The sequence below is a fragment of the Harpegnathos saltator genome, unplaced genomic scaffold, assembly GCF_003227715.2.
Source record: "Harpegnathos saltator strain DR-91 unplaced genomic scaffold, Hsal_v8.6 scaffold286, whole genome shotgun sequence".
Taxonomy (NCBI): domain Eukaryota; kingdom Metazoa; phylum Arthropoda; class Insecta; order Hymenoptera; family Formicidae; genus Harpegnathos; species Harpegnathos saltator.
Window position 1 is genome coordinate 50,855 of NW_020230079.1, and position 14,443 is coordinate 65,297.

At 34.8% G+C, this 14,443-nt stretch overlaps 1 protein-coding gene across 1 annotated transcript in view; it reads right to left on the reverse strand.

The window, feature by feature from the left end:
- Nucleotides 1-3,385: 3,385 nt before the first annotated feature.
- Nucleotides 3,386-14,443, reverse strand: part of LOC105185295 (solute carrier family 22 member 21) — a 63,445-nt gene continuing 52,387 nt past the window's right edge. Inside the window, exons 7-11 of the mRNA XM_025299582.1 lie at nucleotides 13,612-13,801; nucleotides 13,164-13,296; nucleotides 12,453-12,765; nucleotides 7,081-7,265; nucleotides 3,386-6,109 (exon numbers count right to left, since the gene is read on the reverse strand). Coding sequence (XP_025155367.1) covers nucleotides 5,933-6,109; nucleotides 7,081-7,265; nucleotides 12,453-12,765; nucleotides 13,164-13,296; nucleotides 13,612-13,801 — 998 coding nt within the window. The 3' untranslated portion in view covers nucleotides 3,386-5,932. The remainder of the gene's footprint in view (nucleotides 6,110-7,080; nucleotides 7,266-12,452; nucleotides 12,766-13,163; nucleotides 13,297-13,611; nucleotides 13,802-14,443) is intronic.

The following is a 14,443-nucleotide window of genomic DNA, read 5'->3' on the forward strand; positions in this document are numbered from 1 at the left end:
ATGTGTGTGTGTGTGTGTATGTATATGTGCCCGTGGTATATCGAGCTACGGTGTACTACCCTGTTGCATCTCTCACCGGCACGTCCCGCGCGCTTCAATTTCAGAGGGTCCAAGTGCGACGAAATTTGTTCCACCGAAATATGCGCGCACTCGTGCGCGCGTTAAAAAATTGAAAAAGGGGCGAAGTACCCGGCATATCCCAATAATATCTTTTGCCGTTCTGGAAAAAAGTTACGCGCCATACGTGGCGTTGGCGCGGCCCTCAACTGGTCGGACTGCACACACGGCTCCTCTGTTTTCCAGATACGGCGGAACATCATATGCACGCGCGCGTGCGAGAGAAAGGAAGAAAAAGAGTGAGAGAGAGAGAGAGAGAAAACATGCAAATTGTATTTTCATTTACTCGCTTTGCATAAGAGAAAGCCGTCTGAGCGTGATAATCCGAAGCCGCGCATCCTTTTAAAAGCAAAACGACCGAAATGTATTCCGAAACGTGTTCGTCGATGTCTGAAGAGAAAATCGTATTTTCGCACGGAGAACAAACGATCCCTCGAGTCTTTATGTGCATTTTGCTTGCACCGCGAAAAAAATACACTCTTTTTGGTGAAACGTACTTTTCTCCAAATACGTTAAATCTCGCATCACAACGAACGTCGCTCCGCGCGCTCGCAATGCATACAGGGTGTCTTAAAAATACCGAAACCCCCGGATAACTTTGCAGGATTAAGTTTTCATAAAAAACTTTAAATACACAAGTCATAGAAAATCGAGTAACGGACTTGATGGTGACCTTGAATTTGACCTTGGCCATGACCTTTAAGGTCATTTGGAAGTCAACGTGTGTTTTTTTAAATGGGAACCTTTATTTTTTATTACGCTGTTCTTTTTTACCGATTAATTCGAACAACTTTTGTCTTAAACATTTTTTATTTGCCTAATATATTTTGAGATATTTGAGGAAAACTTGATGACTTTTTCAATATTTAACTTACGATATCTCGTTCACTATTTGGCAGAAGAAAAAGTGATATTAGACTTTCTTGCTTTATTTAGTCTCAAGAATATATTGTTACAATAGCGCCCTTTTGTAAACTGTTGTAAAATTACTGACTTTTGGAAATTTCAAAATCATCAAATTAACAAAAATCAGGGTACTATTATAACAATATATTCTTGAGACTAAATAAAGCTAGAAAGTCTAGTATCACTTTTTCTTCCGACAAATAGTTAGCGAGATATCATAAGTTAAATATTGAAAAAGTTATCAAGTTTTCCTCAAATATCTCAAAAAATATTAGGCAAATAAAAAAATGTTTCAGACAAAATTGTTAAAATTAATTGGTAGAAAAAGAAGATATAATAAAAAATTGGTTTTTCTATTTTAAAAAATTTAATTGACCTTCAACTGACTTTGAAAATGCCCTCCAAATATAAAACTGATAATGCCATTCTCTTTTCTCTTCGAAATCATGGAACACATGTTTTAGCTTTTTTAATATCTTTCATAATTTTTGAGATTTTTACCTGTTACATTTGAAATTTAGCATCCTGTATATATAACACGATATATCCGTGTCGCGCGCGGACGACTGACAGCTGCGCGATGACGGTCCACGTGCGAGCAAATCGCGCGCGCCACGTACGCAACGCCACCGTAAAACAGTTCCGACGAGGAAGGAAGCATGTACGCTGGCCGGAGCTGTGACATTTGCATTATTTCTCTCCGTTCATCCTTACCCATGCCCGTCGTATGTAACACGGCGACCGTATCTCCGCGGGATAATTGGGCGAAGCGAAGCGTATGACACGACTCGCTCCCAAGAACGACATATTAATACACGCACGACGCTCGACAAATATCGCCTGAAGAATATACATGCGTATGCAAGCGAAGTCGCTGCGCGATCACGCCACAATTTTTATCCAGTATTACGTGCCACGGGAAAAAAATGGATGAGTTGAGTCAGCAAATCTGTAGCTATGTAGTGGACGAAACTTAAATGCTATTACTAAGAAATTTGCTCGTGCATCAAAGAGATTATGTGAAGTAAATTGTCAACCAACTCATGGGTAAACCCATTTTCGTGAATCTTATTAGTTATTGTATATTTTACAAAGTGGCCCCCGTAAAGAATGTGACAACCTAAAGATTCTAGAAATATTTGTCAAAAAATCGTTCAATGACAAAGTTTCATGCATTCAAGAAGTCTTTCTGGCTATATAAATAAAAGTTCGCACTCGCTCTCTTTATAGCAAAGTGCATTCAAACTAAAGTGATAAAACCATAAATTAAATAAAAGACTTCATAGCTTTTCACATTTTTTACTTTATTACATGTTCGAACTATTGACCACTCACAATTAAACACTTATTAATACTTTTTACAAAATTTTGTCGAACTCTAATAGTTTTGCTGCATGTCGAGAATTCTTCTTACATTCTCCCAGAATTAGCAACATATACTGTAAAGTTTAAATGTTTATAACTTTTGATAGAAGTATTTTTTAAAGAAATGTTTCAGATAAAGTTAATTTGTTTCTTCCCATAGAATCCAAATGTGTAATATTTTATAAAAAGACCCATTTGAAATTACAAAGTTACCTCCTACTCCTTTCAGGGAAGAGCGGGGACGAACTTTCATTTATATAGCTAGAAAAACCTCTCGAATACATGAAACTTTGTCATAAACAATTTTTTTATATGAAAAATATTTTTACAGTTTTTGGATTATCATACTTTACGGTATTATCACTTACTTTACTTTAGGTCACCGTGTATAATCTATATTATATACATGCAATATCATATATTCTACATTGTATATTTATTATTGTATATATTAAATAGTAATAGTAGATCTTACTTTATGCAGCAAATCATTTTCTATTTTTAATAAAAAATATAAAAGGATTTTAAGAGCTTGTATGTGAATTTTATAATGTTATAAAATTAAATGAGATTTTGATATTTGATTTTTTACAAAATTAAGAGAACTTTATTTTATTCTTATTATTATAAATTATTTTTTATTTCGATGGTTTTAATTTACGGAACAAATTCATTGATTTTATTAAAAAAAACATGCCACTTTTACTCAATAAAAGAAGAAGGAGTATTTCTTTCATCTTAGGAAGAAGTGATTGAATTTAACTGCAGTTGTACTAATATATGCGTATCAGCTTCATCAAAAATTAAAACATAAAACAACTTTCTTTCACTATAAATATCGTGGTTTTAGTCAACTCTTCCATTGCTAGAATAATTAATTATTTGCTATAATAAAATTCTCTAATACTAGTATATCAAATATGTTTATTTAGATGCAACGGTAAACCATCATCTCAACAAATATCTTTTCTGGAATATTCTAAATTATATATTTTTAAATTATATATATTTTCCTTTGATTTTTATAGAGAGTTATCTTTATACGAACAAATCTCTGTCATACTATAACTTCAAAATTCGTTAGGTACAATCGCTAATCTTTACGTAACTTTGAAACTTGATTACTGTGACATAAAAGAACTGGCTGTTCTTATATTATGGTTATAGATTTGCTAAATTAACGACGGTTTCTAATTCTAACGGTTTCTAATTCTAACAACAAATATTTTTTTCCGAGCATATATAATAATTTTGAAATACAAATATATTACATATATTTGCGCATATGTTAAACATAATTAATATATCATATATAAACATTATATAAATAAGAGACTGATTCATACGAACCTCATTGTCCTCCGCGAGGACAGTTAAATATATATTTCTAAATAAATGCGTTCTGCCGATTTTTTACTTTCGACTTTCGGATCGCAAATATACATCAGTGTGATAATTCGTAATAATAATCGTGTTCGGTCGAATAAATCGCTAGATAAGCGATTACTGTGTCCAACTGATAAGCGATAACTGATAACGACTTTCAATACTCGTGTACTTTCAGATTCGACCCAACGTTTAAGAGTATACGGCAATCTGATTCATTGACTCGTTAATCTCTTTCCAAAAGCTTCACGCGTTTTGCCGACCGTTATCTCCTTTAATGAGGGAAGATATCGAATGAAGATACTGAACGGAAAGTCTAACAGGCGCAGCGCCGGTAACCCGCGTGGCGGGTAGCAGATTAACCCTTTAACTGCTACGGTCGAGATATCTCGAGTATGGAAAAAAATGGCGGCCTTGCTACGGTCGAGTTTACTCGATTTGAACTTTCAATGTGTGTGGTATTGCGTGTGGTATTTTTTTTTAATTTAGAAATGTGAATTTATGAAAATCTGGATCATCAGCAAATTATAAAATATTTTATAATTGTAAAAATAACTCAGCAAAGAGGGTCATACTGGTCATTTAATATCTCAGCAGTTAAAGGGTTAAACAGGTTAAACACAGTTAAACAGCTCACACATAATGCGCACGCGTGCGAGCGCAGGAGAGACCTCGGTAGACTTCGAGATATCGCGCGGCTTCACTGAAGGATATTATAATCCTTCTTCCGTGCGGATAAACGCGGAGAGTAAGACAAATGAGATGATGGCGGCGAGCGTTTGCGGAAGGTAAACAGTTGCGTCGCAGGATACGCCGTGTGTTTGCCCAGATCGCGGGAGACGGGATAAAATTCGCGAGAGCGCGTCGCTGTAGGCGCGCGATGATGCTCCTGTGGCTGTGGTAAATGCATCGCGAAGCGGGTCACATCAATTATGCCGCATCATATTTCGAGTATCGAGTTCCATGAAAGACCTGCTCCTTATCTCGGTATCTTGTTTAGCGGTATGTCGCTGGAGCAGAAAAATTCTCGACAAAAATTGATCACAAGGAAAAAAGATCAGTTTTTTTTACACTGTTTAGGTTATACTAGACGATATAGGCGATTAAACTGCGAGTAAAAAATTATGTTGAAATAAAACTGGATAAATGTTCACAAAAAACTTACAATCGTAATGGCTTAGACCTTGACATTACCAAAATTATCCCGAGTAACTTTCAAAAGATTTTAGCCGCTCATTGTTTATTAAGAAGTTATTAATGTTTATCATTAAGATAGTTCTGTGCCGTCTTTTGTGAACATTTACCTAAAACTGCTTGGTTATTAGCCAGTATATAGGTAATTTTAACTTTTAATAGATAGTTTATACGATGCGATTTTCTTTACAACTAACCACTGTGGTAAATATCAAAACATAAGAATGGAGAGAAAAGTATAAATGTACAAACACAGCTGATAAAACATTAACTATTTTCATTATTGTCCAATCCTCTTTGATAGCTACTCTTAATCAAAATTCAACGGGCGACTATAACTAGTTGTCGAATTCCTATTATAAATACCTGAAGAGAATCGACAAATGTTCGAGTCATTTAACATTACATTAGTGATAAAAAGTGGGAATAAAAATGGGGATAAAAATAAAGACAAGAATTTAAAATTGATAATAAATATCTAAAAACTGATTAAAAGTTCATTAACCCTTTGCGGACGAATTTTTCCTTAACTCCAATTCCCAGCAAGTCGAGCATATTCTCTATACAAAACAAAATTATACATAAAGACTTAAATATTGGAATAAAAAGATAAAGAAAAATATATATTGCTTTATGAAAATCTTCGCGAATAACTTCGCAATGCCTTAAAGCATCGTATAGCTTTCTGAGGAGCGATGCTGAGGAATGCAGCGATGACTATAGTCATCTCACGGACTTAGAAGGTTAACAATTACCTAGAGACTGGCTAGTTTCAGTGTTTAGCTATTATTTACTGTCAAAATAAGCGTTGATTAAACTGACTAGGATCTAAACAGTAATACTACTCGGCAGGCGGATGCGCGTCATCAGAATAAACTTTTAAAAGCTACCGCCCTTCTCTTCTGCCGTAGAAAGACTTAACGCTTCATCTTAGCGCTTGCGCTCGTCGGCGTCCTATGGCGTCCTAAGACCGACTATCTTGCGGGTCCGGTTTGAGTTGCACTTTGCCGATGTTTTCCGCTTCCCACACGGTATCCGGAAGTTTTGTCCCCAGAGTTTCCGGGAAAATCAGAGACAGGACTCCCGCGACCATACCCATGGCGCCGAAGAGGATAAGCGGCAGCGCGGGCATTATTTGCGCCTGGACGCAAACGAGACACATGCAATTAGAGCAATATCCGAGACAGTCGCTTTTCTCGAACGGTAACTCGTTCTTGGCGCGATGAATTCTCTTGGCGACAATTGAGAGAAGTTGACAAAAAAAAAGGAAAGAATATGATCAGCAGATATATTCCGTAAATTTTTGCATTATTACTCTGTTGACAAAATATGTAACACACTACTCACGGAAATGGTAGACATGCCTTGTCTTAAAAAATAAAAAACTTGGAAATTTAAATAAAAAGACAATTTTTCAAAAGTCATCTCCTACAGTGCAATTTTTTTCGAAAAACATCGAAGAATCATGAGATTGTCTTGGAAAGTTATAATACCAAAATCAATATGAAATAATGTTCCGAAAAATCCAATTTTTTCAAAATAACAACAACGAGTAAACAAATGAATTGTTACATTCTTCCAATATTTTAGAAAAGTATTTTAGAAGATCGTCTTGATCTTCTTCGATTTGATGTTCTCGATTTGAAGACTGTCGGATTAAAAATTTCAGAAAATTGTGTCACTTTTTGAATTTTGGCATTTTTTTTCAGAACAATGAATGTCTCGAAGATCCATAAAACGCGTAATCATTTAATGCTCGTTATGGACTATATAAGCGGTATTTATATATATTCATGTAATTTTTGAATTAAAAAAGTTGCAGAATAAACCTGCAGGCTACATGCAGAATTGTAGAAGTTTTACGAAAGTAATTACTTCTCGTTGAGAGAGATATCACAAGGCGAAGAATCTTTTCCGCAAAAGACTGATAAGAACTGTTTTCGTTTCTATTCGGCGATCTGCCTCGGTCTCATGCGATTAAGAGGAATACCGATTGGCATAAATCTTGCACATTTGCATGACAACGTTATCGAGGTGCATTTACGAAAACACGCTTGCGCGGTTCACGATCCACACGTGTTTACCGCGATGCGACGCTCTCTGTTGACTCACCAGAAGAGGTGTCTGCGGTGATAAAATTGACCCGACGCGGCCGGTCATGCTGCAAATTCCCAGTAGCGAATGCCTCATCGTCGTCGGAAAAAGTTCCGTCGTGTAAATGTAAACCGTGGCGAACGCTATGGTGATGCACAATTTCCCAGCCATGTACAAAAGTAAAGGCCCGTAAGTCGAGGCAGCTAAAACAGTTCAACGATTAATCCATCCCTTGCTTCATGCTGTAACTCCCAATGCAACTGACGTAATTATTTTACGACCAAGTAGCCTGCATGAGTACGCGATTTGTGTCTAAGTTGATGATGACTTTCTCCAATTAGTCTAATCGACAATTAACTGGCAGGACAAGCAATTTCTCACTATGTAATTTGTTGTCTGACAGTAACGCGAAAATTAATAATTCTTTGTATATTAGCAAAATAGAGCATTTAATACTGTACTTGAGAGAGGAAAGGAGGGGGAAAGAAAAATTGATAATAATTTTAAATATAAATTATAAAGAAAAACAGAGAGAGAGAGAGAGAGAGAGAGAGAGAGAGGAGAGAGAGAGAGAGAGAGAGAGAGAGAGAGAGAGAGAGAGAGAGAGAGAGAGAGAGAGAGAGAGAGAGAAAACGAGAATTTCTTAATCGTTTCAATAACAAACTATATTTTATTTTCCATGTTGACAACTCTAGTGGCTGAGTTAATTGTCGATCAGCTTAATCGGGATTTGAAGATAATCATCCTGAAAACTCATGCTCATCATGATTTTTTTGTATCCAGCCATAAAATAAAAACATTCCAATCAAACATTCCAATTATTAAAACATCTAACAACGCAAGAACAAACTTATTTTTGAATTGAATTATTTAATTATTATAAGAATACACGATATTTGAAGATCTCAGACAATCTTTTTCGACTGTTAAACTTTCGAAACGGGAATAATAGAGTAGTGTTTAACAGTGACAGTAATCTGTCACTGTGATAGCTTTACGTTAACGTCCAAAAACGAATGTTTATGGTTAAAAAATGCCAACACTAGTCAATTAGCAATGCTAATTATTAATACTACCTGCTAATTATTAGTATTAGTATTAGTACTATTGGTACTAATTACTTGTACTAGTTACCTTAATTACTTAATCGTAATTGTGCGTTTAACCTTTTTGATGTTATGCAGCATAATTGCTCTGTTTTCCTCCTGTTTCAAAAATGCTAATCCGTCGCCACAGTGGGCAAAAATGCGCATTGATTCTACTGCAATGCACAATCAATTATAATTTCAGATTAGTTTTACTAAAGCCAAATTCTATCATTCATAATCTTTATTGCAACTCTTTCATGAAAAGTGAATGAAAAACCGAAATACGGACATCAAACAATAAAAACACAATCGAACCGCTTAGCACTTTTCGAACGCATTCTGTAACCAGCTGTGGCACTTATATGACTGAGGCTATTCTACCAATCAATGTACACTCGTTTGTGAAACGGTTCGCACATTTGTTTTCTTTTTCCGATGAAGTTAAAAACGTATCAAACGGTTACAATTCGAGTGAGTCCCTGCTGGTCAGTTTACGCAATAATTGATTAAGACAGGAATTAAAGCGATAGTACATGAAACATCCAACGTTGCACTCGTTGCAGAAGACTCGGGGAAGAAATATAAGTATATAACTCTTATCTATCAGATAAGAGTAATAAAGCGTTAATATTTACATCATGTAACATCATTTCGGCTCCTGTCGCAACAAATTACCATGCAAGCCCGTAAGCAATAAATAAGCTTGCAATTGCGACTGTTTGACACGCTTATAACTTTATCGAAAAAAATGTTTTACGTCGTTTCGTAAAGAAATATTAGGAGTGTGATTTTTTAGGCTATTGCCAGAGATGGCACTAATGTCAGTTTTGTCGAAGACATTCCAGCCATAGCTATTATTTCTTAATGTCTTATTAATCCATATATTAATTCATGATATTGAGTTATTTACTAACAACAGACGCAGTAAAAATCGTATTAACATCATCTTAAAAATGGAACTTCTTAAAGAGTATCTTCGACATGCGATTTTTGCCTTTTAATCAGAAGAAAACAACGGCTGAAGACCATAAAATTTTAATAGAAACAGTGCTGTTGCTCCATCAATTAAGATAGTGAATATTATAGTTTAGAAGATTCAAAAATGATGATTTTAATGTTAACGACAAAGATCGCTCCGGACAACCAAAATTTACAAGCATTATTAGACGAAAATCCAGCACAATCCAGTTGAGAACTTGTCAGAGCATTAAATGTTGATAACAGTCGTACAACAGTTATTAAACATTTACATGATATGAGAAAGATTTATAAAGAAAGAAAATGGGTTCTACATCAATTATCTGAAAATGCCATTGCGAATCGGTTGAACATTTGCATTTTGTTGATCGCCAGACAAAAACTGAAGAGTTTTTTGTATCCAATTGTTACTGAGGATGAAAAGTGGATCTATTTCGATAATTCCAAACAAAAAAAATTATAGGTTGATCTAGGCCAATCAGCAAACATTCACTTCGAGGCGCAATATTCACGGTTCAAAGGTATTGCCGTCTGTTTGATAGAATCAAAAAAATGTTGTGTACTATGAATTGTTAAATCCGAATGAAACTCACCGCTGATCGTTATCGACAACAATTATACAAATTGAAGCGAGTATTGGACCAAAAACGATCAGCAATTGCGAGTAAACGACGCAAAGTGATCCTTCTTCACGACAATGCTTGACCTCATATTGCATTATCAGTGAAGCAAATGCTATTAGAGCTGGAATGAGAAGTCTTACCACACCCCGCGTATACTTCAGACATTATTCTATCCGATTATCACTTGTTCCAATCGATGCAACATGTTCTAGAGAATATACACTTTCATAACTTCGAAGAAGTGCGAAAATTTGTTACAAATTGAGTCAACTCTAAAGAAGAATTTTTTTATCGTCGCAGAACTCATCTCTCGCCAGAAATATGGGGAAAAGTTTTAGAAAACGAAAGAAAATGTCTTGATTAAGGTGTTCGTTCATTATCTTGTTTAAGTAAATCAGTTTTTGAGAAAGAAACCCTCAATACTAAATTATGCTCCTAATATATATATTAAGTAGCAAAACTAAGTACAAGACTTAGATACAATGAAGTAGGCACCAAATTATCTCGATTGAGAATTTCTACTGACAGGCTTGCGTAGTAATTAATTATGGATTTGAAATAACAGTATACGATAGAAAATATTAGCCTTTTGTTATATATGCATTCTTATATAATAGATAAAATTATATAATCTTATATAATAAATAAAACTATTTACATTTTTGCTGAATCATCAGTAATAGTTTCCAATTGCGAAAGTTTATAACGGACAACTTACTTTATTGTTTCTAAGCCGTTTTGCAACTAGATGTACATTTATATCCACAATGGTTCTCATGGGTTCCTTTTTCAATAAAGGACCCCGCACAATTCCTTATATAAATTTGATTTCGGTGGAATTGGCTGAATATTTGATATGTTGCAGATCTTGTCTCTGATAAAAAGTTCCCATAGGCATAACCCCCATTGACCATTTGACTTCTACGAAGTGTCAAATGTCAAAAGTGTCTAATATCACAATTTCTTATTTTTAACGAGTAAGATATATTCCTACTTTGATTTACATTTAAAAATTTTTTTCTGTGTATATTTAAAAATAAAAAGCTATAAAGGTGACATTGACTTGAAGATGATGAATTGATTTCAGAGATTTCAGCGATACTTTTATTTTCTATGTGGAACACGTGTTTCAATGTATAATATGTTAACTAACTAACTAACTAATTAACTAACTAACTAAGTGTACCATTCGATTATGTTTCGCTTTCTGTTAAGAACAGAAAGCACAACTTTTTTAATTAAATTATATTTTAAATCGTAACAATTCAGAATATTTTTGGTTCATTTACAATTAAAACACACGCGTGCATCATCCATCAAATCAATTTCCCTATCAACTTCTTCGCACCTTTTCATAGCTATTTCTCGTTTTATCGCATTATTATCATCATTTAATCGAGCTAAATGATTTGGACAAAAAGCTTGATCACAAACAAAGCAAGGCATTTAATTTCTATTTGCTATTTTAGTCAATACTAAATATTCAATATAGAGGAAGTGCGGGTATTGTGTAATAGTGGGGTAATGTGGATTTTTCTAGTCTGTCAAGTATCGCATCCGAACGAATAGCAGTGGAATTATTAGCTGCTGGACATTACATGTGATTAAAAAGTAAATTTTTAATGAACCAAAAATATTCTGAATTGTTACGCTATAAAATATAGTTTAATTAAAAAAGTTGTGCTTTGTGTTTTTAACAGAAAACGAAACATAATCAAATGGTACATTTAGTTGTTAACGTATTATACATTGAAACATGTGTTTCACATAGAAAATGAAAGTATCACTGAAATCTCTGAAATCAAATCATAATCTTCAAGTCAATATGTTACCTTTATAGTTTTTTATTTTTAAATATACACAGAAAAAAATTTTTAGATGTAAATCAAAGTAGGAATATATCTTACTCGTTAAAAATAAGATATTAGACACTTTTGACATTTGACACTTCGTAGAAGTCAAATGGTCAATGGGGGTTATGCCTATGGGAACTTTTTATCAGAGACAAAATCTGCAACATATCAAATATTCAGCCAATTCCACCGAAATCAAATTTACATAAGGAATTGTGTGGAGCCCTTTAGAAATGCATCGAATAATAATAGTCGCGAGCTCCCAAGCTTGCGTGGTAATCGGTTATGACAGGTACGGAAATAACACGGTGATTTTTTTTTATTATACTTTTATCTGATAGATAAGAGTATAGTAAAGATACTTATATTTTTTCTAAAAGTGCACCATTGCAATTCTGATGTCAGATGTCTCATATGCTGTTACTTCGAGTCCTGTCATAAACAATTACCGCGCAAGCTCGCGAGTAGTTGCTCGGACAATTATAATTATTTGATGTTAGTTTCATCGAAAAGAAAAAAAATATGCTAAAACCGTTTCGCAAATGAGTGTACATCAATTCGTCTACATTAAGCGTCTCATATCCCGATCATCACGATCGGTGTCGTTTTTATCGCATGCCAAGATATAAAATCACCGTGATTATAGGTAATCAATCTAAACCGATCGAAATCACCAAACTGCCAAACTTGTCAAAACAAAATCCAATGCTGTGCAAACTCCGATCCGTTCTCCAAACTGCCAGATCGCGACTTTAATCGCTTTCTCGCGATCCATCGCTGTCTGAGAAATTCGCTTCTTTTTCTCTCTTTATTCTCCTTTCTTTCGTTTCTTTTTTTTTTCTTTTTACCTGCTGGTACGAACTGGATTGCGAGGCAGAATGCCCCGCTCAGCAGGAACGAGCCGGAGAGCGTTGCTTTACGGCCGACGTAATCGGTCAGCAGCCAGGTGAGGAAGTACCCCGGTATCTCGACCACGGCGACGAGCATGAAATTGGTATACTTATCCCCGGCGAATGCCACGGAATTCAATGACAATCCGTAATAAACGAACGTGTTTGTGAGCCAGCAGAACGAGCAGACCAGCAAGCGGATGAGTATGACCGAGCTATGTAGAACTTGCATGATCGGCTTTCTCTCATCTGACATCACCAGTTCGTTTTTCTGGAAGAGGTTATACGTGTTTTACAGCCGGAGGTTATATACGTGAGTTTCTCATCGATCTACATCCCGAATCACAATATTTTCCAAATGCTATTTTCGTTTCCAACTAAACGATAAACAAAGACTTCTATTTTCGTGAAATAATTCGTTACAAATATAACCGGATTCTTAGATATTCAATCAAAATGAAATTGAAGACAAACAGGAATATATAAAAGTTTATATTACCCAAATTTAGTAGTAATCAAAGAAGCAATTATTTGCCTTTATTTTCAGAATAATTAGCAAGTATGAGTTTAGATACATAAATTAGATACACAAATAAGATAAAATTTGACATTATAAATGAATGTGCGATATTGTGTAAGCAAAAATAAGAAAATAAATATGTGGTGTACCGTTCCAGGTTTAACGACGTTCAGTTCCTTAAACATGTTCATGGCTTCTTCCGTCACTTGCAGACCGTTCATTCGTGCCATTTTATAGTAGATTTCCTCCACTTTGTCGTTCTTACCCTTCGATAGTAGCCACCTTGAAATGCATCGTTTTTCAAAAATAACAATGCAAAAAGCATAACAGGCGAAAATTTAAATCGTATCTCGCTGTAGCACAAAAATGCCAAATATAATATAAAAGTACGAAAAGTCGTAAACGCATATTTTCCCAATCTCGATCTCTTAATCTGATCCGCGACTGATCGCACAGATTATAAGCTCTCGAGCGTATACGTCACCGTATAACCCAATCGATTGCGAATAATGTTCATCGATTAAATCTTGCTAACCCTTTGCAAGAATGATATCAAGCTGATACGTGAGCGATATACACGCTGATAAGAAGAGTTACCTGATCGATTCCGGAATGACTAGAGGCAAGAAAATGGCAAACAGTGCCGGACCGTACACGACTCTGAGCAACATTCGCCAGGATCTCAGCCAGCTTGCGACTAGTCCCAACAGGATTTCACCCACGGCAAACATACAGCAAATAATAGTACTGCCGAGAACCCGGTTTTTCACGCCCGCCATCTCCATTCCTAAGAACAAACGCACGCATTAAGACAGTTGTCGCGTAATATGAGTTTCTTATGGGATTCGAGTTGAAACTTGCACTACGTGTCAATTGTAAAATATTATTTAATTATCTGTACAATTACAAAAAGATAAATCGTCCTCGAGCTGATGTGTTTGTAACTAAATTTGACTCTTTTTACACGTGTTTCTCACATTTATTTCCAATTATCGTCTTATTTTTTATATTTTTATTTTTTAATTTTTTATTTTTCATCTTTTCCTAATTTCTTTTTAATTTTAATTTCTTTATAATGTTAAAGATTTCACAAGAAGTTATTATCAGAGAGAAAAAGAGAGAGAAATATATCAGAAACTAATATACAGATATACAATCATTTCTGAATTACTGACTATTTCTTATTTTAAAAATATAGCTGCAAAATGTTAGTGTATATATACTATACAAGGTGGTATATATCCAGAATATCTGTAGTGGTATCAACGGGAAGGAGGTTTCTGTATGAATTCTACATGATTCTACGTAAAAAATATTAGGTGTACAAATGAATAATCCAATTTTTTCAGCTACATTCAAGGTTTATTTTAAAAGAAAGTAAATTAAATTGTCCAATCAAAGTATTCGCCGTTGCTTCCTATAACTTTAA